The sequence below is a fragment of the Heterocephalus glaber genome, unplaced genomic scaffold, assembly GCF_053883595.1.
Source record: "Heterocephalus glaber isolate CG9 unplaced genomic scaffold, H.glaber_assembly_v1.0 deba00001442, whole genome shotgun sequence".
Classification (NCBI taxonomy): Eukaryota; Metazoa; Chordata; class Mammalia; order Rodentia; family Bathyergidae; genus Heterocephalus; species Heterocephalus glaber.
The window spans coordinates 36,279,180-36,304,814 of NW_028258296.1; the positions used below are offsets into that span (position 1 = coordinate 36,279,180).

At 35.5% G+C, this 25,635-nt stretch overlaps 1 protein-coding gene across 1 annotated transcript in view; it reads right to left on the reverse strand.

The window, feature by feature from the left end:
* Nucleotides 1-25,635, reverse strand: part of Dph5 (diphthamide biosynthesis 5) — a 40,034-nt gene continuing 14,399 nt past the window's right edge. Inside the window, exons 5-8 of the mRNA XM_004869140.3 lie at nucleotides 12,582-12,702; nucleotides 7,244-7,283; nucleotides 5,901-6,004; nucleotides 1-3,610 (exon numbers count right to left, since the gene is read on the reverse strand). Coding sequence (XP_004869197.1) covers nucleotides 3,414-3,610; nucleotides 5,901-6,004; nucleotides 7,244-7,283; nucleotides 12,582-12,702 — 462 coding nt within the window. The 3' untranslated portion in view covers nucleotides 1-3,413. The remainder of the gene's footprint in view (nucleotides 3,611-5,900; nucleotides 6,005-7,243; nucleotides 7,284-12,581; nucleotides 12,703-25,635) is intronic.

The window sequence follows — 25,635 nt, forward strand, 5'->3', positions numbered from 1 at the left end:
TTCAATGAAGCAAGAATAGTCATTTTATCAAATAGTGTTGGAGCAATTGGATATCCACAGTACATAAAAGAAAACAAATGAAACGCAACCTAAACTTCACCCTTCATACACAGAACTAAAATTGTATCACAGATAAGTATAAAATGTACAGCTATAAAACTTCTGGTTGAAAACACAGGAGAAGGATTGGAAATATAACTCAATAATAAAGAACCTATCTAGCATACTAGCATACATGAGGTCCTGGGTTCAACCCCTAGCACCATAAAAATGCAAAGTAAATATTAAAGAGCTAAAAACTACTAAACAAATACATGTAGCCTTCAAGTATTTCTCCTTTAACTGCAAAACCCTGGGGTTTCAGGACAGGAGACTGAAAACAATACTGCTCAACCTTTTCCTACTGATGAATAATGCAGTTTTCATTTATACTGAGGTTAAACTGCTTACATGATAAATTTACCAGATTTTGCAAAAAATAAAGATACCTAGTTGAGATTTTAATTTCAAAGAAAAATTTGGTGAGTTCTCTACTACTGCCCTTGGTGGATTTTACAATTTGTCTTGTTTAGTTTTCATCAATTTTAACACGTTCTCACCAGCCTGAACCACCAGTGAGTGGTACATACATGACTGTCCCATTGGGTGGCTTGTACCACTGGTACAAATGGATCTAATCACTTTTATTGGTCTTCTTACTAATAAAATAAAAAGTCACCCATAGGGACAGCCATGCATATACCACTGGTCAAGCCACCTGGCAATGAGAGATAAGAATGTCCCTGTTGTGAACATGTTAGGTATGGTTTACTTTGTATTTATTCTGCTTGGGATTCACTGAGCTTATTCAATCTACATATGTTGAGAGTTTTACCAAGTTGAGGAAGCATCACTTTCTATTCATATTTTTTCTGTCCTATTTTCTTTCTTGGAACTCTGTAATTACATATATGTCAAACTGTTTCACATTGCCCCACACAGCATTCAGGGATTTCCCCCCTCCTTTCTTTTCTTTTTGCTTCCTCAGATTGGACAATCTCTTTATCATCTGTATTCTGATACTATTTGCAATGATTTGATTCTTTTTTATTTTTGCATTTCTTGGCCGAGAGTACTCATTTATACTCATTTATTTAAATCACCTTTCTGTTCATCTATGAACACAGTTCTAACAGCTGCTTCAAAATCCCGATCTACTAATTCTAATATCTAGATTATGATCTCTATTACCCTTTTTAAATCATAAAGACATATCATAATATTTTACTGTCTCTGATTACTGTTGACGTGTTATAGAGACTAATTTTTAATCATACTCTGGCGTGTTAAGCTTTATTCTGAATGGCTAAATGATTACAGGCTTGAATTATTGACTAATCACCTTGATTTTGTGGAGATTTCATTTTATATTACATTAAAGGTTTTGTTCTTAGTTTTGTTTTGTTTTTGGTACCGGAGATCGAACTCGGGTCCTTGCGCTTGCGCAGCAGGTGGCGAAACCACTGAGCTAAATCCCGGGCCCTGTTCTTAGTTTTAATACAAATGTCTAGTCCTGGGCCCAGTCTTTGTTAACCAGTCCATTCTGGCGTTTTGATGGATAGTCCAAATTGTTATAAATCCCTTCTAACATGTCAGAATTCAAACTGGAAAATGTCTTCACTTGGAATAGAGAGCAATTTCTGTTCTGCTTCTTCAGTCTTCCATCTGTGGCTTCCACCAGGGCTTATGGAGTCTTCCCTGCATATGCAGAGTTTAGGAGTTGGCAAAAAGTTTAAGGAGAGACACACAGGTCTGGCATCTTCTTTGGCACCTTGATTTCAAAAATCTCTTACTTCAGTTTCCAAATTTATCCTCTAAAACTTCAAGCCAGTAAGACTGCAACTTCCTCTCAAGGTCAGTTTTCACCAGAAATCTGGGAATGTCTTGAGGGGAAAAGCTGTGTTTGTGTAGTACTCGGCCTGCTTTTGGGGACTCCCTAGTGTCTTTAGATAGTAACTGATTATACTCCTTTCAGAGTTTTTAACTGGGAAGGTTTGTATACTACAAGCTACACTACATTACCAAAGCCAGAAGTTCTTTGTTTTACAATTTTTAAATGTTTGGTTTAATGCCTTAGAAGAAAATAATGTAGGACTGAAAAGTATGTAGTTCTCTCCATTTTTGTGCCCAGCAAACTGAAAATGGGATATTTCAAAATCTTTTATCCCAAAGGAAATAAGTAAAAATAATTTCTAGTTCACTGATAATACTAAGAAGTAGGGAAATTTTTCTTCAATTTTCAACGAATTTACTAAGCAAAAAAGTCAAATTGTTTAGGCCACGGAAATACTCAGAATTGGACTAACTGAACTAGTGTGTAAAAAAGCTATTTTTATTCCAAACTGACAAAAATATTAAACTATGGTCATGAAATATAATAAATAAATGTTATTTAAAACTAGTGAGATTACTCAGGTATATATGATGGCACATTAACTGAATTAAGTGATATGACAAATTTTGATCTATTGTTGCCTTCAATCCAACATTTAAAAATTTTTATTTTGTAGTTAGCACACTTCCCATATCTGGTTGAATGTGGAAAGATGCTATTTAAAACAAAACAGCAATTGTACATGGCCGGCTGAACATGTATAATTAAACAATTATATAGCCTCCAAAATACAGCAGAATAGGAGTCACATTAAGTAGGCTGTCAGCTAACCAATACAATCAATTCAGAAGGATGTCATTTTGAAGCTTGTACTTGCTTGAGCTTTAAGGTAAGCAGGTAGGGTAGGGTGGAAATGTATTCTTCTCATTTCTGTTTCTAAGTCCCAGTACCAGCTCTGTCGGGAAAACTCACCTTGTAGTTAGGACAGCTGACTTTTTATGGAAGAAGAAAGTTATAAAAACAACATATGAATGGTTACCAGTCTTTCATTCACTTTTGTGGCCACTGCTACATTTCTTAACCTTTAGAAGTAGGACTTAGGTGATTCACATTGTAGTTACCTCTAAGTTATACCCTGTACCAATCACCTTGTATTAACTGATTTCCTAAATAAAAATTGCTTTTACAAGTGCAAGGACCTGAGTTTGATCCCTGGTACCACAAAAAAAAAAAAAAAAATTGCTTTTAAATGATTCTGTCTGTGGACATCTACCCACAAGGTTTCCAGCTTGGTCTGTTATATGCATGAACATCCTGAAAAGTTGCCAAAACAACACAACTGATGATATCATAGGGAAAAAAACTTATTGTTGCAGGAAACCAAGCATTGTTGAGCCAACTCCTTTCTTTTTGGTCACTTATTATTACTACTTTTACACAAACCAAAAAGACCTCTTTCATATGTCATACAAATAAGTGTACATTTATATCTGACTGAAATTAATGTTTGACCCCAGAAAATGTCCATGTTCAGAGTCCATCAATGCTGTTCTGGTATGGAAAACAGACTTAGCATTTCCATCTCCAGTGGATGCATGCTGCCTCCTGTGATAATCAGGGAATGCAGTGGTCCTCCCAAGTCCACAGTACACATCTGCTGTAAAGTGCCTGCTGCAATTTTCTGGTCCTCAGCTCCAACCCTGGCTAAGCCAACACAGAGTGTCTCCTCAGTGACTGCTATTAAAAAAAAAAAAAAAAGATTACAGCCATTCAATTCATCAAATGCAATATCTGTTCAATATTCAAAAACATTAGTACCGGGGCCAGGGATTTAGCTCAGTGGTTTCACCACCTGCTGTGCAAGCTCAAGGACCTGAGTTCGATCCCCAGTACCAAAAAAAAAAAAAAAAAATTAGTACCATAAATTTGTTTCTGAAAGTACCAAATATCTTTTTTCTTTGCTTTTTTTGAGACAGGGTCTCGCTATGTAGTTTAGGCTGGTCCTGAACTATGTAGCCCAAGCTAACCTCAAACTCATACTGATCCTCCTGCCTCAGCCTCCTAAGTGCTGGAATTACAGGTGTGTGCTACCACACCTGACAAAACCCTCAAATATCTTTAAATTCTTTAGTCACTCACTACAGACCAATTACTTTATCCTTTAAAAATTCCAAAGGCTTACATGAATCTAGGTTTTTAAGGGCCTGATAAACAACAGCTATATCCAAAGTCCTTACAACTGCATTGTATTTGTCTTATAACATACTTATATTTTTAATAAATTCTTGAAGCTGGGCATGGTGGAACATGCTTGTAATCCTAGGACTCAGGAGGCTAAGGCAGGAGGATCACTGTGAGTGCAAGGTCACCTTGAACTACATAGTGAGACCCTGTCTCAAAAATCCAAAATAAATAAATACATAAATTAAAACTTTTTTGAGATATGTTTAGGTCAACCAAGATATTCTCAAAAAACCATGGGCCTATGGGATAAATACATGGATTTGAGTTTATGCTTGCCCACGAAATTAGCTATGTGTCAAACTTTAGTTTTCTCATTTAAAAAATATAATACTATCTCTCTGAAGTGGTAATTATGAGAACTAAGATAATGTGTACAAGACTATTTAGTAACCTATAGAGCCCTTAACAAAAATAGGCATTTTGACATTACTTATGCTTTTAATTTCAGTAAAATTTACTCTGGTTCTACAGCTGAAAGGCTGATCTTTTAACTGGTTTTACTGTTTTTTTTCTTTTTTAAAGTTTATTTGAAAAAGTAAAAGTGAAGAATGAGGGAGAAACTGGCTCTGCAGAGCAAGCCTGGACTGAGTAAAAGAGTTTGAAAACGCGAGATAAAAGAACACCCTGGAGAAAGCAGGTGGGCTTTCGTGTAGAAAGTCACGATAGCCAGTTTTACTGTTTATTTGGGAAAATTGTCAAGATTGAACAGTGATCAAAATGGAGCAATAAGCTACTCAGTATGCTAAGGCAAGAGAAATACATGGTCGAGGCCAGCCTGGCAACTTGGTGAGTCTGTCTCAAAATAAAAAATAAAAGGGCTGGGGATATAGCACAATGGTACAGCAACGCTGAGTTCAGTCCCCAGTACCGCCCCCAACAATGATCTACACGAGAAAAAGTAGACATGCAAGGAACTCCACAAAGTTCTGAACACAGAAAATCCTTGCAGACTATGTGTTTCACAAATTTAATGAGGTCTGCTGATGAGAATAAAATATGCAATAATCACTCAGAAATCTCTTAATGTGTCTTCTCTGTCAGAGGATAGATAGGTACTCAAAGGCAGTCAGCACCTTCTAACAGACTATGACAGGATTAAGAACTTCTCAATAAAAATTTACTGAGATCACACCTTTGATTATGTGTGTAAAATCTATGTCTGTCAGCAATATAAGAATAAGTTCTCTTGTCTTTACCCTGAAGTAGAATAAGTATATTTTTGCAGGACATATTTCACCATTGATTAGGGCTAAAATGGAAGTTCTCTTTTATCAAAATATATATATATTAACATTTATATCAAATGTGACTATAGTTCATCAGTAAGAAAGCTTTATTTTCTTTTTTTTTCTTTTTTGGTTTTTTTGAGGCAGGGTCTCCCTTTGTAGTTTGGGCTGGCCTTGAACTCACTATGTAGCCCAGGCTGGCCTTGAATTCACGGTGATCCTCCTGCCTCAGCATCCCGAGTGCTGGGATTACAGTGCGCCACCATGCCTGGCTTAAAAAGCTTTATTTTCTATAATTGTGTTAATTTTACTGTAAAGTACTCCAATATTTTTCTTTCTGTACAACTTGAAACCTATGAGATTCAAGTTAAATTTGGAAAAAAATGAAAAGAAATATAGTACAAAGCAAAAGCACTTAGTCTTGCTTCAATGGTGGTATATGTGTGTGTGTGTGTGTGTGTGTGTGTGTGTGTGTGTGCATCAGATATTAAATCATACACCCTTCTCAGCATAGCCATTAGGGAATATTATGAGGGCCCTCAGAGGGTCGTGAGTACCTGGTTCTTCTCCTCCTTCTCTTCGATTTTGGACAATTTCCAGAAGCTGCTGGGCTGCTTGGTTTACACTCATATACCGAGGCGGTTCATAGATCTTCCTTCCCCTGTAAGTATTAAGCTAGATGCTGTCATTCTTAGTCATGAAATTACACAACACACTCTTAATGCAATTACTCCCTCAGGTATACTCAAGCAGCACAGCCTACATTCTATCTGAAGTTTTCACATGACAGCCCCCATATACCAAAACATGAGTACAGTGATAGATAAGTTTCTTAAACATTTTTTACATTATTCTACTTTAACTGTCCTCTAATATCACAGAAATGATGGCAGAAATAAAACTCCAAAAACTAAGGATAGATGTCTATATCAAAATTAATGTTTATTCAAAGGGATGGCTCAGGCAAAAAAAAAAACTTTGAGTCAGTATCAAGTTGGTCTATGCCCTAGCTTAGGTTCTATAGTGTTAATTCTTTTTTAAAAAAATTTTTTATTTTTTGTGATGGTCAGGATCAAATACAGGGCCATGCATATGGTAAGCATCTTTTATTAACATGTTTAAACTACTTATTCCTTTTTTCACTTCTGCCTCTAAAAAAAGGAAAATAAAGCAGTAAAGATCTGAAAAGTCTTGGATAGTGATATACGTTACTTCTGAATGCCTCAAAAACATACCAATTTTACCCAGTGGTCATAACAATAAAAATGTAAACTTTTGCAAGTTATAAAACAGTTCGTATCAATTATTTTACAGAGTCACAAAACTATTCTTTAAGTTAGTGCTATCTAATAAAAACTCTCTCTATATTGGAAATTTTACAGGCCACAATACAATTTCAAATTCTCCAGTGACCACATTAAAAGATTTCAAACTGACAAAATTAATTTTATTAATACACTCTGTTTAAACTAATATATCTAAAACATTATATTTTAATATTTACTCACACAAAAATTAACAAAGCGTGCATGGCAGAGGAGCATGGCATGGCTTATATTTAGGTGTCCCTCTGCCATGCTCCTCTGCAATGCCAGCCGACTTAGACTGAAATCTCTACAATTGTAAGCTAAAATAAACTCCTTCTTTAACTTAGGATGTCAAGTATTTTGTCTCAGCAATGAGAAAGTAAGACAATTAGATACACAACACTGTTGTCAGTGTTGAATCTATGAAATCTACTGATATTTCCACTTGATCACACTTCTTATCATTTTAGAAGAATGTGTTTAATAAAAGCTAATTTTTCAATGATCTTTAGAACCCATATCATTTAAGTAGAATTTATTGCCTTGCTCAAGGAATTAAAAGAGATGTAAACATTCTCAGAATAAGAACTTACTTCATTAGATTTTCCAAAGATTGCTCCTTTACTTTGATGTCTGCAGGAAGTAAAAAATAATTCTTTTAATTTAACTAATCCCTTAAATTTCAGTTAGGAGTCATCTCAATTTTTGGAAAACATTCTTCCCAAGTTCCTAAAATGCTGATCTGAGAGTTTATAAAGTCTCTCTACACTTATTATATGTAGCCACTCTCTTATGGAAATTAGAGAAGAATGGAAGCTTGTGGTTGTATAAAGGACACTAGTTAAAAAACAAACATGAACTTGGCTCAGAGACCATCCTGCAGGAATCTAACTTCCTAATAGAAAAGAAGACAAAGAAAAAAAATCAGATAAATACTGGCACATATACTTACCCGACAGCTAACTACATTTGTTTTTATTGCTACTAGCTTGTAACTGCTTGTACTCAACTGAAGTCTTGCTATATTCCTATTTTTATCAACTTTGCTGGCATCAGAATCAAAAAGCTTCAATGGACATAATGCATTTTGAAAAGAAACTGCTTTCTTATAGAAGGTAAGAAATACCATAATTTTGAATAAATCCTGTAATACCAAGTGCTCCTACGTTTAACAAGGCTTTCCGAGCACTGCTATGTGTCAGACACTGTGCCAGGAACTGAACTACCATAGGGAAGTCCTCTGCTTTCTCAAAGCTTAATGGGCCATTCATTGCAAATACTTGATTCTTTACACTTTTTAATCACTGGTGCCCAGTCGAATTATTTGGTAAAAGGCAAAAAAGCAGAATCACTGTACATCCTCACAGGAACTCTGGCATACAACAGTAAGAGCAACAGCTGCTTCCTGTTTGACATGCCAAAACAAATGGTTCAACCAAAGTTTGTTTTTACAAAAATAAATATAGCACAACTAAGGAGTCTCTTGATGGACTTCTATAACTTTCTTAAGCGATTAAAATTTTTCTCATAAAGGATACTGAAGAGTTTACTTAGGATAGGATATATAGCATGTATACACACAAATATAGTTTTAAGTGTTCCTAAAACCAGTGTTGAAATATTTTTCAAGTTTGAAATATCATTAATAATTGAACATTTCCACTTGCTGGCACATATGGAAAAACGAAAAACAAATACTTCTTCTAACCTCCCATAAAATTAATGGTATATGTCAACTTTTAGATTTCCTTTAAATGCTATTTGTAAGATTTTTAAAAGTTCAAAATATTAGTTCATTCACCCTGAGCTTCTGAAATATTATTTTGATAGTAAATCTTTCATATTTTCTTTTTTTTTTTTTTTTACTTTTTTAATGATATGCTTTATAGAATGTGATTTTTCGCCCCCACTAGTGGGGATTGAACCAGGAGCCTTCACACTGATCTACATTTTATTTTTTATTTTGCGACAGGGTCTCACTAAATCACTAAGTTGATCAAGCTGGGCTCAAATTTGCAATCTTCTTGCCTCAGCTTTCCAGAATGCTGCTATTACAGGTGCATACAACCACACCTAAGTAAGAATATGATCTTTGAAATGAAGAGAGTTGAGAGAATATTTCCAGGCAAGTGTTTAGTTTAATATAAGGTTGCATTAGTGAATTAGTCTTAAGCTAGAAGAGTTTTATTACTTTGTCTTTGAATTACCACAAGCCATTTTTCTCTATGCCTTCTTGCTAGATTGAAAGCTTCTCCTCCTACTCATCTTAATACCAGGTCCTAGCATAATATAGTATCCAGTAGATACCACATAAGTGTCTCCTGAATAAACTTACCACATAACTCTCCTACCACCCACTCACCAGCTCATCTTAAATTATCTACTCTATAAGCAACATTAAGTTGCAATTCCTTCATAAAGTCTTTGTTGACTTCTCTAATGTTTTTTGTTCATGAAAATATTTATACAACTAATGTTATCTTTTACTAACCTCTAGTTACATCACATATATTGATCTTATCTCTCTAAATAAATTTTAGATTCCCTGTGGTTTCCTACTGTGGTTTACAGTTTACTCTTTCTCATCCCTAGTGGCTTTGGCCCATAGCTAACATTCAATAAATACTAATTTAAATGATGAGAAAGCCAGATGATTAAATGATGAGATCTATGGATGAAGAGCTTGGAATCATGACATACTATACTTCACACCTTGTTCTTGCTTTTGTTGATGGAGTAAGGAAGATACATTGTTTAACTTTGTCTCTTCCCAGGAAAGCTAAGAAAAGAGACGGCTCTTACAGAAATCAAAAGCTGAAGTTCTGGTTTGTCCTTCCTGTCACTCCGCACAACAGAACTTAACTGTTCTTTAAACTTCCATGTGTATAATGCATTAGTTGAAAACCAGATTTTAAAACTTCCTTAGTATTTCAAAAGAAAATAATTCTACACTGGGCATGGAGTAAGCACTCCATAAATACCTGAAAACTGATTTTCTACTTGCCTTTCAAAGCTTTCCAAAAGATAAATACTACTTGCTCTGCTTCCCCTTGTTTTTAACAGATATATGGGAGGTTATCAGATAACCCACTTCTTATACTCTTCTCTCCCTATTCTGTCTTAAAAACTCTCAGTCTTATTATAAAACTCACATTTACTCTAATAACTGAGCTCCTACGGGTCCCTATTTTTTAACCCGCAATTAAATATATTCTACTTCTGCCGTTAACAAAAGTCCCTTTAACAGCTGTCCCTCCCCCATCACTCACTCTACTGTGAGCTTCAACCCACTGTTGGCTTTAGTTGGACCTAACGCCCTTACTATTAAGACAGATATATCTCATGACATGGGCCACACCAATTAGTAAGTGCTTTATAGTGTTCTTGTTAGTAAGGACTACAAAAAAGATCAGTCTCTTTTCACGTGCAAAATCCAAGGACAAAGCTAGAAAACTAATTAATTAATTACTAGTGAAGCAGTAAATTTCATTCACAATAAATTAAGAAAACATATGCTAATTGTGGAATATAGGAATAAACCAAAAAAAAAAAATGTTAGAAAACTATTCATGGTCTGAACCAGATTTAGAATTAATTTTCAACATAAACAAAGTAATGTATTATTCTTGCTACAACTGAATGAACTTGCAAATGTTAAAGATTTTTTTTGTGCCAATGTGTAATAAGACCAAGTATGAGAAAATTTAAAAAACTTTAACCAATTAACTTCCATATTTATCAAACAGCTATACTGCCAGACTTCTGGAAGAAAGAAATCACAAGCAAAGTCCCTGCTCGTATGAAGCAAGGAAGAAATCAACCAAGCTAATAAGATGTGACAGTTTATCATGACTGTCAACTTAATTGGCTTGAAACACAGCCAGGAGATTAGCAAAGCACACTAATCTCCTGGGTGGTCACGGAGTTTTCACCCTGCAGAGTGTACATGGTCCTTGGCCTCTTCCTCCCTGGCTCTGTCTAATTTGCTGTGCTTCCTGCCTGCCATGAGTTGAGTAACTTTCCTCCACCATGCTCTTCTGCCTTGGAGCTAGCTAACCATGAACTAAACCTCTGAAACCATGATCCAAAATAAAACGCTTTTTTTTCTTTAAGTTGCAGGTGTCAGGTATTTTATCCCAGCAGTAGGAAAACTGACCAATATGGAAAATAACTCAGATCAGTGGTGAGATTATGAAAAAAAACAGGGTAATGAAAAGAGAGTCAATGAGGAACAGAGGCTCAGTATATAAGATTAGATAAAATTTTACTCTACATCAGGAGTTGGTAATAGTTGGAACAGATAATAAGTATCTTAGGTTCTGAGCACCACAAAGTCTCTTTTACATTTATTGTTCACTGCCACAGACAATACATAAATGAATGTGGCAATGTTCCAACAAAACCTTCTTTACAAAACAAATAGCAGGCCAGAACTGATGCAAGGGCACTAGTTGTCTGAGTTGTGTGCTAGATGCTAATTTCCAATTTATACCCCATAAGAAATGCCAACCATTAGTAAAGGTGAGTTATAATCTTTTTTATTAAGACACAGTGATGGGGTTTCGTACTGACTAGGTTATACAAAATTATATATTATTAAATAACAGAGAAGTAACTGTACTGTACGTATATTCTGAATTCTGGATTACTGTAGAGGCCATAATCATGCGTTTATCCTCTGCCCTGATCCTGTGCAATGTGGCAGATATTCCTGTGGGTGGCTTCACTTACAGGGTCACTAAAATAGTACTATTCAAAGCATGTTCTCAGGACCAATGTCTGAGGACTTTTTATGATCAGTAAATGATGAAGTAAGTATACAAGTGAGAATAAGTACTTACAAACATTTATAGTAATTTAACACTGATACAAAAGAATAGAAATCTAAAAACCAATTTAAATACAACAGCCTTGGATCTTTACCACAGTAGTTTGAAAAGTACTGCTCTAAACAAACCCATAGGGCAGGAAGAATTATTCCATATTCTATAAATATGAAGACAAAGGCTAAGGTGTGTCCTATAGCATTCTCTAGCTAGTAAGTAGAAGTGCTGAGATTTTATCTTCTGGTTCCAACTATAAGTATCATTTCAAAGTTATTAAAGATGTCAGTTAGCTGTGTTCTATTCATCAATCAGTGACACCAGTATTTCTTTCTACAACATATGCTATTAGAATAGGGACTAAAAATATGAATCAGTACAATTTCAGGGCCTCTGCTAGAAGACAAAGCCTTTTTTCCTTTTGAAACTCAGTACCATTATTTAGCTATCCAGAGGGAGTAAGTAATCCTAGCTCTTTCTACAGCAAACAGAAAATAAGATTTGAGCAGTAACATACAGTGAAAAGAGCTGTGAATAACAGGTTATTTGGATTCTATCAGTTCTGCCACCAATTAGCTGGGAAGTAATGGGAAAATTATTTGGCATTTTTGGCCTCAAGTTCATCAGTTTCACAGATGAAAATGATCTCTAGAATCTTTTTTAGTTGTTTCATTCTGTAATTCTGACAGCAACAATACTGCACTATTTATAGAACATCCTAGCTGCAGCACTCATGCCATAGTTTTGCCACCACCGTCCTAGAAAATGAAAGACAAAGGGAGGTGAGAATAAATGCTCAATAAAAGTCTGTTGAACTGCAGTAAATTGACAAGAGGGCCTTATGAACAGATGAGTATGAATGTTGGAGAGAATGTGCAGGTCACAAAGGGAAGCAGCATGGACTATGCCACAAATGGAGGAATAGTCATGTCATAGAGCCAGTCTTCCTCTAAGTATAGGAAAGATGTGACGTGCATAGAATGGCTAGACTATGTCCCTTTACATCTAGCTAATTACCCGTAAAACAATTTCTACCTTAACACAAAATTTAAAAAGAAAAATATCTGACAATTCCATTGCGACTTTAAGGATACTCCAAAATTCTTACCTAGTAAGCATAAAGTATGCATGCCATTTTGTCTGTTCTTTTCTGCTTTGTCAAAGAAGCTCTCTGGTCTCCAAGTGTCTGTCCAAAACACAATAGAGACTGTCTCTCCAAAGTTATACAGCTAGAAAAAAATTTTAAAAATTCATTAATGATAAAACAACTCATTACTATTTCGCAGATACAGAATTTAAACTCTTTACAACTATAATAAAAAGTCACTTGAAAAGGCCAGGGATCCAGTCTATAACAAATAAAAGGTAATAAGTTCACAAGAGCTGGTGTCTTTATGATGTCCCTTTCAATAATACGTTTTTAGTAGTTCTGCATTCAGTATAGGAACATGTAACCAATTTACAATTTAGCTATGTAGCTACTAAAACTATTGAGATACAAAGAATATAGAAGAAAAAAAAGACTGTTGAGCACTCAGAGGTGTCACAAAATTAATATTACTATTCTCATTTTATAGATAAGATCATCATGGCTTAGAAAGATCAAATGACTTACCTAAGGTAATCAATAATAAAAAAGAAATGCTTAAACTTAGGTTTGAGGGAATGTTCTTTTCCATTATATTACCTCAGTAAAATTCACATTACAAACTCCAGCTACTGCTCAAAATCTGTATCTCCTTATTTTAGCACGATTCTTGGGCTGAGGATTTAGCTCAGCAGCACAGCACCTGCCTGGCAAGCGTGAGGTACTGAGTTTGATCTCTGATCCCCAGTGCCAAAAAAAAGAAAGAAAAAGAAAAAGATCCTATTAGTTCCCACATGATAAAGGATGAAGACATTTTCCCAAATCTTTTCCTTTCTGCCTCACAGGCCCACCTTACTTCACCATCATTACAACCAAGAAGCTTGCTTCTCTGCTCCAGGCTGGCTATGCCAGTTCTCTTAAGTGAGTCCAACTCCAGATCTAATGCTGAGAAATCAGTTGGTTTTTTTTAAACTCTGGCTCTGCAACTTGTTAGTTGTGTGACATTAGTCTACAATATCTGATCCAAAAATACATGGTGTTTAAAAAAATGTATTACAGTTAAAGACACATTGCCATTAATTCTCCCAAGATATACCCCCTTCTTTAGAACATAATTATCCCATCATTTTTGCCACTTTGTGAAGCAGTTCTGGAAGTCCTCTCTCATGTCTTTATGAGATGTGATCAAAAATATAGGGAATGCTGTGCCATGTGCTATCCAATGGAAAAGCAGCCTCGTAAAAATATTACAGCATTGGGCTGGGGATTTAGCTCAGTGGTTCTGGCGCCTGCTAAAAGCACAAGGTCCCAAGTTCAATCCCTGGTACCAAAAAAAAAAAAAAAAAAAATTACAGCATGTCTTCATGCACCTTATTCATTGGATCTGGCACCATGTGACTTCTGGCTCTTCCCCAAAGTCAAAATGACCATGAAAGGTAAATATTTTGAATCAACTCAGAAAAGGCAGCCACAACAGTACACTAAAGACACCCAGAAAAGATTTCCAGAACTGCTTTAGAATATGGTGAGAATGATGGAACAAGTGTGTTCAAAGCAAGAGGAACTATTCTGAGGGGTATTAATGGCAATGTGTCTTTTACTGCATAATTTTTAAAATTTAAATATTCAGTGCATTTTGTGATCACATCTTATATGTCACTAAAGTAGAAACAGTGATAAAACACTGTTCTTCTAACATCTAAAGGTTGTAAGGATCAAATTGCATTAAAAAGTCAAATAGTGAAGTGATATCCTAATTATAGTTCACATCTAGGCAATGTGCAAGGGAGACTTATTTTCATAGACAAGTACAAATAATATTAAAGTTGTTATGCAAAGATTTAATTCTTGGCCTGGGGATGTGCTCAGTGGAAGAGTGCTTACCTTGCCTGTGTGAGTCCTTGGGTTTGACCCCCGGTACCAAAAAGTGAATAAAAAAAAAATATATATTTGATTTTTCAATTTAAACAATGTTTGAAAGAATTTATAATAGACCTAGAAAATTCTAGACATTGAAAATCACACCTAGTCCTCTGTCACAAATTAAACATGTACCTGAAATAGCTATAGGACTTTAGAAAGTCACTTAGCTTTTTAAGCTTTGTGTTCTTAATTTCAAAAAAGAAATTGGTCAAGGCAGAGACCAGTCATCCTTCATTTCCAGTAAGTAGCCTGAGGCTTCTCAGATCAGTTTCAGAGTCTGCTGCAAGAGGTGATGGGGAAGCAGATAGAAGGAAACAAGAGAAGGTGGGGCATGCAGGGCTGTTCACCCCACGTCCCCTGAGAAGCTTGACAGGCCTCAGGGTTTTATATTTTGAGGTCTTGAAAACTACATTGATACTCCTATTGGTGACTTTGAATTCAAAAGGGAAGGTTCATTATGTTCCACACAGGCCACAGCCTCCATCTCACCTATCAAGGGGCTTTATTCCTAATGTCCATTTGAAAGCTATTCACTCAGAAAAGCCATGTTATTCAGTAGCAGTCCTGTTCAAAGAAGTGGACAATACCCATATAACTTCAAGTATTCAGAGTCATGTATCTGCCTGCCACATTGTAACAAGATTTTTTTGCAAAACATGTATTTTGAATTCCACTGTGGAATCATCTACTATGTGCCAGGTACCATGCTAGACACCAGTTTAAAGTAACAAGCCAAACAGAGCTCTAGCCCTTACGGAATACCCAGATACCTGATCCAGCAGGCAAAGGCTCTAGAATCATGGCACTGGTTCATACTAGCTGGGTGATTGTGGACAGGCCAAGTAACCTCCCTGAACTGGAGGAATTCTCCTGCAAATGAATACAGTAACTATAAACCTAACAGATTTTAAGGGTTAAATAATGAAACGTATATTGAGTGCCTACTAGTGCCTTGCACTTTATAAAGGCTGACAGGTATTTGATGGTGTAATAGTGATTTTATAATGATGATATAAAGATGTTCTAAAATGCTGTGCCCTGATATAACTCAACTGCTTTCTTTATTGGAGTGAGCTAGAAAATATTACCAGATATTTGAAACTACACTTATGATTTCATTCTGACACATTTAACTATATGGATGCTTAAAAAAAAGGATTTTTTCACCCCTCTGATCAAATTCTGTAATACTAAGATTATATTATTTCATAAATACTCCATGGGAAAACCATTAAAATTATATGTGCAATTACATATAAATACTTTAAATGGGTCTTATATATTTTAAGAGTCATGGAAACAGTCATGAAATAAAATAACTAAGCTCATCATTCAAAAAGAAAGTGACAAATCCTTTAAAAAAGAATTGTGATGCAAGTCACATAGGAGCACTAACTAAAGCATTCTGTGTAAAAGCATCTTTGAATTATCTAATTTAGGGGATTAATGAAAACCTCACATAAGGACTGCTTTCTAGGACCCTGATTTATAAACTCTAACCACTCCTGCAGCTATGATACAAATGCTTCAATGAAGCCTGGAACATTATGCAAACATTTCACCATTTAGATGTCAGTACAGAAGTTCAAGCAAGAGAAGGACCAGTTCTTTGTGTTTCACAATCAAGTGCTTACAGTAATCTATAAAAAGAAACTGGAGGAAAACTGTAGTGATGAGAATTGAGGTTGCAGAAGCCTAAATACTGAGTTGCCTTCTAATGTAAGCCTTTGTGTTATGACCATTTTCCCCAAAACATTATTGTCGCAAATTTAAAGCTAAAGACCACAAAATCAGCTGTTCCCTAAGAAACAGTAGGTAGAGACAGGCCTTTTAAATTTTAACTTGGAGTAACTTAGAAAGAAAGCAGTTTATTCAACTTGACATTTGGCTTATGTATTATCTATTAAAGAAAAAAAAACACTAATGAAAAAACTCTCGACTCAAAACCATCTTGTCATTACATATGAAGTTATTGCCAGTCAGAATGAAAAGATACATAAGAAAAACAAATACTACTACATTGTAAATAATAATTATTAAATTATGAGAGTCCACATTTCCCTCACTTAAAGACTTCTGAAAAGACAAGATATGACCTAGACCTTAATTAAAGGACAGTTAAGATTTATGGCAGAGAAGCTGTGGATAGGGGAAGAATAAGAAAATATGAACTCAGTAACAGGATGGCATTAAGCAATTATCTAGAAATAGCTAATATATCTGACTTGCCTCTAATCTGTACCTCTAAATCCTGACATTTTATGAAGTGCCAATTCCTGCTAATCCCAGACATACAGTTTATACAGAAGCTGACGATTCATTTCAGTCCCTGCTACCCTGTTTGCCTGTGTGACCTTAATAGTTTAAAAGTCTCCTAATTCATCTCACTGCCACTAATATTTCCTGTCTTTCACATGCTTTGTAAATCTCCACTTTATAATCAGGCTTTAATCCTTTTGTTATTTTGAATTACAAATAAAAATATTTGTATGATTTTTAAGCTTAAAATCTGCTATATTAAGAACTATATACATGGAAAAATTAGAAAATTTAACTTTTAAAGAAATCTACTAGGTTCCACATATATTTCATACATATGTATATCTCAAATCAATTAAATCTGAGGGGTGAGGGAACGCCAAGCCAGCAGAACTGTCAAAACATGCACCACAAAACCACTTAGCTGAGAGTGACTAGTTTTCTCTTCTATACAGAATATGGGTCTTGGAGTTGTTTTTTGTTGCTTTTCTCCCCACATAAATTCTGCTTAACATAGATGTAACACTGATTTTTGCTGACACTAAGAAATACTACGAGTATGGCTACACACTAAGAACATAGGCTTAAAGTTGACTATGACTATATTCATAGAAGAGCTACAAAATTTAGTTCTCACATATAAATGAAAGAATTATATGAAAAAATTATAATTTGAAACATAATTCCACAGAAAAAATCTGATGGGGAGGAGAACATAAATAAGCAATTCAACTTGGCAAACATTTGTTGCATAGTGATTATATGCATGGCACTGTGATAAAGTGCAAGGGAAGATGTAAAAATGAGTAAACCAGTTTATAATATAGTAAAAACATAAATGCATAAATGTAACTAAATACTCTATATAGGATAGGCATTTACCAGTTATCTGAATAGAAGAATGGTACAATCAGATCTATAATTTAAAGACAAAATTATGAAGTGAAAAAGAATGTCACTACCAGTGCTACTAAAATAATGATCAGAATAGTAATAAATGGAAATGGAAAGAATGGAAAAACACTTTCAGTATGCCAATAACCTATCAGGTAGTCAAAGACAGTTCTTATAAAATTAAAATAAATGAAAGAGCTTAGGTACATTCTTCTAAGAATACAGAACCATATAGATCTCTGATATTTTTATTACCTGGTTTAGTGTTCTTTGTATTAAGCCAGGTTTCAATGCTACACTGAACCCAGGACAACAAAGAAACCAACTAATGCTTTTGGAAACTAATAGTAAGAACCATGTTATGGCCTGTATCTAGATGTCTGCCCAAAGCCTAATGCCATCATAGGCGGGGCTTTTCGGAGGCAGTTGGATATAAGGTGTGTGATGCTGGGAAACTCACTTTCCAGTCCCACTCTGTCATTCTTAGAAGCTATCTTTCTCTCAATAAATTCTTCCTATTCTTAGAAAAAAAGGATGTGATGCTGGGACTGATTCATGGTGTGATGCTAGGATTAAGGCTGTCCCACACTGGATGTGAGTGCTCCTGCCCTAAGGGTGGGTAGCCTGAATAGGATATGATGGACAGAAAGAGGTCTATGGCTTGTCACTTGCTGCTTGTTGCTTCTGCTGTCCTGCCATGAACAGTTTCTCCTCTGTGATGCCCCTTTACTATGCCACACTCCCTCAGAGCCAGCAGATTATGGACTGAAACCTTTCCTCCTTTTACTATGGATATCAGGTATTTTGCCTCAGCAAAGAGAAAAGACAAACTACTATAAGGTCAACAGTGCTGATTATTACAATGAGTGTTGTGCTATGAGAAAAAAAGGAGGAAATGAGTTGTTACTTTTGGAAAGTAATAATATATTTTCCAAAAGTAGTTGTATATTATATAAACGAAAGACCATATGGCAATATTCATGCAACAGCCAGAGAAAGTGAAAGCATTTCATAATGATGAAAAAGTTGTACAAACTTTTGCCTGAAGGCAGCCACTTTTATCCAGAAATCACTGCTACCTAAATTAAACAGACTAATTTATCTGTCCTCTAAAATATCTCAAATCCACTTTGTGTAGTCACTAAATGTTTGCAAAGAATCAGTATATTCTATCACTCAAATGATTAATAAAAATGATAAATGCAGGGGGGTGATGTGTAGCTCAGTGGTAGAGCATGTGCCTAGCATGTGTGGGGCCCTAAATTCAATCCCGAGCACTGAGAGAGGGGAAAAGGGGAGAAAGAAGAGGGGAGAAGGGAGAAGGGAGACTTGAAAAAGAAAACAAAGAGATAAATATCACACAAAGCAGTATTTCAAATTTGCAATTTCTTAGCCCACAAGACCAAGCTGTACATATACAAAGTGCTGAATAAAAAGACTGAAAGAAAATATACCAAGACAGTAAAAGCAGATGTAGGTCTGTGGTGGCGAACTTATGGCATGCATGTCGCAGCAGGCTGTATCATTGAAAGCTCTAAAGTAGCTCGTCATCATGGCTCTAGGTCATAGACTATGGCTGCTTTCTATTTCCTTCTTTCTACTTTTTCTAATTTTCTATATGTATATAAGTTGTTTATTAGCAAGGAAATTGTCATTTTTAAAAACAGCTCATTTTCTTTCTTTCTTTCTCTCTCTCTCTCTCTCTTTCTTTTCTTCTTCTGTTTTCCTTTCTGTGGATTTCACATAGGGCTCTCACACTAAGCTACAACCCAGTGCTTTTTTTTTTTCTTTCAATTTTTAATTTTGAGACAGGGTCTTAGGAAGATCCTAAATTGCTCATGCTGGAATTGAACTTGCAATTCCGCTGCCTCAGCCTCCCAAAGTGCTAGGATTACATGTGTGTGCCAGCATATCCAGTTTAAAGCACTTTTTCTATATCCAGAACAATGCTAAATGGAAGCAATTCCAATTAGCACAACTGAGTTGCTAAGTGCTTCTGTAAAAGTGTTAAAGTCAAAGATTCAAGAAAAGGACTTTGTTTTTCCTTTCTTTTGTATATTGGGGGAAATCCATGATTTGTTAAAACAGATCATCAATTTACTCAGCAATTTTTCTTTTCTTTCTGAGATGGGGTCTTGCTATGCAGTTCAGGATGGCCTTGAACTCACTATGCAGCCCTGGCTGCCCTCAAACTCACAGCGATCCTCCTTCCTTGGGATTCCAGGTGCCGTGATTACAGGCATCTTCCACCATACCTGGTTAGCAAATTTTCATTATATGAAAATCTAAACACAACAAATTTCCTTGGCTTTAGACAAGTAAATCTTTTTATTAGAATAATCTGCAAAATACAGAATACTAATGTTAGAAATACTGTTACTGAGGAATTTCACATCACCTGATTTTACAATATACATTTTTATAACAAATGTATGAATGAATTCAGGTTGACATGACTGCAGCCATCTTGAGTAGCCACTGCCATGACTGCTGCAGAGTAAACCTGGTTAGTTTTTCCTGCATACGTTTCCAAGATCCTATAGAGAGATAAAACCATGAGTGGTATGTGGAACTTTATAACCAGACCCTGGTGCCAAGAATGTGCCTGATTCTCTAATATTAACTTGACACAAACCAGGTATATTACAGCTCTGATGAAGTCCTTTTTATCATGACCACCTTATAAGTATCCATCTTCTGACCTAAATTATAGGGATCCACCTGGTTTTCCTAGCATCCAAGACCACACTTTTGTCAGTAAGTCAGCCAACAAATTATACTCTGTGCAATTCTGCATCTTTTTGCCTCTTTTCTTTGATCTCATACCACCCTGAGGTGTGTCTGGATCACTTTTCCATTGCTGGGTCAAATTACTCAACACCCACAACTTAAAAGAGAAGTTTATTTTGGCTCATGGTTTTAGTCCATGGGCAGGTGGCTCCAAGACAGAAACAGGAAGACAAAGGACATGAGAGAGGAAAAGATGCTCAACCCACGGTGGCCTTCTAACAGGAGGGGAGAAAAAAGGGAGGAGCTGGGAAGGAAGATATACTCTTCCAGATTATACCCCCAGTGACCTACTTCTAACACAGCCCCACCTTCTAACATAAGTCAGCTATTAACTCATCAGTGGACTAATCCACAGATGTAGTACAGCATCCCTGTGATCCAATCACCTTCCAAACACATGAGGCTTTTCGATGACATTTTGGATCTAACCCATAACAGGGCAGGTTCTCATACACTGGGACCAGACTGTTTTGGAATAACTAGTATTTTCATTGTGAAAAATCATAAATTTACTCAATGAAAATTTGAATGCCTAACTTATCTTCATCAAGTTAACTTTTGCCAAAGGTTGGAAAACAGGCCACCATTTTAGCTTTCAAATCTATAGGATATTAGAATTTATCTAGTTTAATAATTTTCATACATTTTTACTGTCAAATCTTTTTCCAAAGGATTTAAATAAAATATCAAAAGAATTAAAGATAATGACTGGATTCCTCAAGGACTTAAATATTCAGTGTGATGTAATTGATTACTTGATTATCTGCAGAATCCCTGAACCATCATCATATATCATATGCAGTTTGGAAACCCATGATCTCCCTCCCCATTTGCTTTTTTTTGAATTAATGGGGATTGAACCTAGGGGCTCAAGAATGCTAGGCAAATGCTCTACCACTGAGCTATACACCCATCTCCTTCCCACTTTCACCCCACTCCCTTATAATTAACACATTCATGATGGGGCTGTAATTCATATGTCTCACTGCCACCACCGGTGGTACATGCATGACTGTCATATTGTGTGGCCTTTCATTAATTTTATTAGTAAAAAGACTAATAAAAGTGATTAGATCCACTTGTAGCACCAGTGGTACAAGCCGCCCAATGGGACAGTCATGCATGTACCACTGGTGGTTTATGTAGGTGGAAACATGTTAAGAAATTTGACCAGAGAAATTGGATGACTCAGTATAGTATCCCCTGGTCAAAAATAAAATCAAGACCTTTTAATTTGTAAATTCTAAACTTTTTCCATTATAATTTTTCTCTTAACAATTATACCAAACTTGTAGTCAGTCAATTTTTATCCAACATATGTACAAGTATGGTAGGTCCTATGTTAACTAATATAGATAGCCAAAGTTTCTGTGATATGTATGTACATATGTATGCATGTATGTGTGTACACATGCACATGTGTGTTTGTGTGTGTGTGTAACAGCTTGCAGAATCCCCAAAGTGCTTCCATGATTGTTTCCATTACTGTAATTCTCTCTGTTAGAAATACCTTGGTCTCTTACCCATCTTGCAGATTTCTCATAGTTCATTTTTAAATACTTTATTAATTTATATATCATAACTTTCACCTGCTTAAAGTGTATAACTTCATCTTTATTAATTTACTGAGCTGTGTCAATGCCACCATACTCAGAGTACATTTTCATCACTCCGCATCCAACGGCAGTTAATCTCTGTAATGTACAGCCCTAGGCAACCATTTATTATGTTCTGTCACTATAGATTTGCATTTTGGAGACATTTCATATAAATGGAATCATATAATACATGGTCTTCTGTACCTGGCTTCTTTCACTCAACATACATGGACTTAATTTCTATGTCAGGACTACTAACTTTTCACAAGAAAATAGGAGATTCAGGGCAACATGCATGTACTTCAGAGTCCAGCTGTAACATAAACCTAATCTAACTCTCCTATGTAATCACTTCTCTGACTAGTCACAGTCCCGAAAGCACAGGAAAGAGACTGGCACTGGGTTGTCAGTAACAGGAGATGGCTATGCAAACAATGGGAAGCTAATAAAACCAACCAAAATGGGAATCCAACTGAACAATGGTAATAGAATGGTTCAGTCCCATAGACAAATCTTCAGGTTGAAGGACCATAATAACTGTGGTAGCACAGATTGCAGGTAAAAGGCTTATTAGCATACAGAGCCCAACTGTTTTCCTAGGACTACCAGGAAGACAGAAATGGCTCTCTGTATCTCTCCAAATCTCAATTCTCTTAACAGAAACTGCTCTTTCAGGTCCATTTCTTTCATCTTTTTTCACACTACATTCTCTCTATGCAATCCAAGCCACCATTTTCTCTCCTCAAAATTACTGCAATAGCTTCCTATTTATTTCCTCAATTTCAATCTTTCCTGGCAGCAATTCAACCTGCAAACACCAGTCATAGAATCTTTTAAAAATAGTTACGGGTCAAGTATTTCTTAGATGTCACCTTTTTAGAGTGTCCTCCTCCTGATTATGGCAGTGACTTAGTCACATATCAGCTTTCCTATCACTGAAACCAAAGGAGCTAATGCCTACACCTTAAAGGAAGAAAGGTTCACTTTGGCTCTCAGTTTCAGTGGGTTCAGTCTATGGTCTGCAGGCTCCAAAGCAGATGTGGCATGGTGAAAGGGCATGGAGGAGGAAAATTGCTCATGCCATGGTGGTTAGGAAGCAGAGAGGAAGAAGCGAAGACTCGAGGATAAGAATGCAACATTCCACATCATAACCTCAGCGACCTACCTCTCAACAGCATCCACCTCCTAATAGCACATTCAGCTATTAATTCATCAATGAATCTACTGATGAGTAAGCACCCTGATGATCCAATCACCATTCAAACACATGAAATTCTGGGAAGTCATTTCAGGTCTCAACCATGACAATCACTCTCTAATATATCAGTCTACTTGAATTTCTTATGCCTTTTTTTTTGGGTTGTTGTTGTTAATTGCCTCTTCCTCCCATCAAAATATAAGCTCCTTAAGAACATGGTTCTTATTGGTTGAGTTTATCACTATATCCAAATGCACTTAATAAGTAAACAAGAAGTAGATAAATAGTATTTCTTGAATGAATCAATCACTATTTCCCTTAAAGATACCTAATTTGAAATCCTCTAAAAATACTTTCCATTTTATAAGGAATTTTTTCAGTAGGAATATAGGATTTGTGTATGGAATTTCATTTTATGGCATGCCTATAATGGAATATATATCAACCAGCTATATTTATATATCTGTACATATATATATACATATATATATACACACACATATATATATATGGAGACAAGTGTTAAATAGTTATGCAACTACTTACCAACATTATACTAATAAAGAAGAATCTTCTGTTGGCTAATAAATTACAAAGTTAATGATTAATATTAAATAGTTGATTCTGAATTTTCCACGTTGTTCCTTTAAAAAATAACAAAATGGCACATTCCTATAATCCCTATGCACTAAGGAGGCTGGGGCAGGAAGATTGCTGTGAGTTTGAGGCCAGCCTGGGCTACTTAATGAGTTCAAGGCCAGCCTGAACTACACAACAAGACCCTAAAACAAACAAGCAAGGATAGCTCAAAAATGGTTAAGCTTAAAAACTTATATTTAGGTTAGGAATTTCATACTGCTACTCCCTAATCTAAAGCATAGATGATGAAAAACATATATTATTCAGGTCTACATTCAAAGTGGTACCTATGTTCAACTATATGACTGTTCCTCTTTCGCACAGTTGACAGAATGCCTTTCAAAAGAGATGCCTATATCCCTTTTTAAAAAATTAAGCAAGACAACATGACAAATATGTTAACATTCTACATTTGGTAAGCATATTTCTGGGAATTAAAATATACTCTTTTAATCCTGTCATGCTACAACAAAGATAATACAGTTCTAAGTTTTTTATTTGTCTAGGCAGGTGGTTCTCAATTTAAAGCACATTTGTCAGCAGCTTCGGTATCACCCGAGCATTTGTTAGAAATATAAATTCTCAAATGAGTGTGACAGTGCACACTTGTAATTCCACCAGTTGGGAGGCTGAGGCAGGAGGATCATAAGTTCAAAGTCAGCTGGACTACACAGTGAGACCCTGCCTCAAAAAAAGTAAAGTTTCAGACCCCATCCTAGACCTACTGCATCAGAAAATCTGAGGATAAGGCTCACTTATCCGAGATTCTGATGAACATAAAGCAAAAAACCACTAAATCAGGTTATTATTTTCCTTTACAAACTAAGCTAAATAGTAAAGAGAAGAAAGAAGGCTGGCTACTATAAGGAAGGGAACTTTGCCTAAGTTTTTATATTATGAAGTATATCTTTAGATTTATTTTAAAATGTTCCATCCGTTTACAGTTGGCCATATCCAGGATTCCACATATCAAAAGTATTTGGGGAGAAAAAAAACAACACATGTCAATGTTTTTTCTTGTCATAGTTCCCCAGCAATAGAGCAAAACAACTACTTGTACAGAATTTACATTTAATAGGTATTATAAGTAATCTAGAGGTGACTTAAAGTACATAAGAGAATATGTGTAGATTATATGCAAATACTATACCATTTTATATAAGGGATTTGAGCATTCACAGATTTTAGCATCAATAAAGGTCTTGGAACCAACTCATATTGCTATTCAGGGACAACTGTAATGATTTTTAATGTCTTTTATATTAGAAAATTGTACAAAAAGAATAAAAACCTCTTTTTCTTGGGATATGTATAATTTGGGTGGTATAAGAAATACATGTTCATAGACATTTCATTAGTACATAAAACAACCTAGAAAAGATACTTCCTGTTTTTCACACAAGTAGTAAATCATTTCACATCTAGATTAGATAATAAAATCAAGGTAGGGGGAAAATGGTTTGTGGCTACATAGAGAACTTCCACATACAACTGTGAGAAAATTAAAATATTATAAAAAATAATATATTAAACATGGATGTGATCATAAGGGCTTATATGAAAACTGCCAATTCTCACAGTAAATTCCTTTTCAAATACCTTTATCCATTTTAAACATCAGAACAACTACTTCTCTATTAGTATAGAAGATCTGAAGTAGAACAGGGTCATCCACATTTAGTTCTGGACAACAGATTTACACGGGATGTTGTTTGTCTGCTTATTTGTTTCGAAATGCAAAAACAATTTTAAATGAAAATATTTATGATATTTT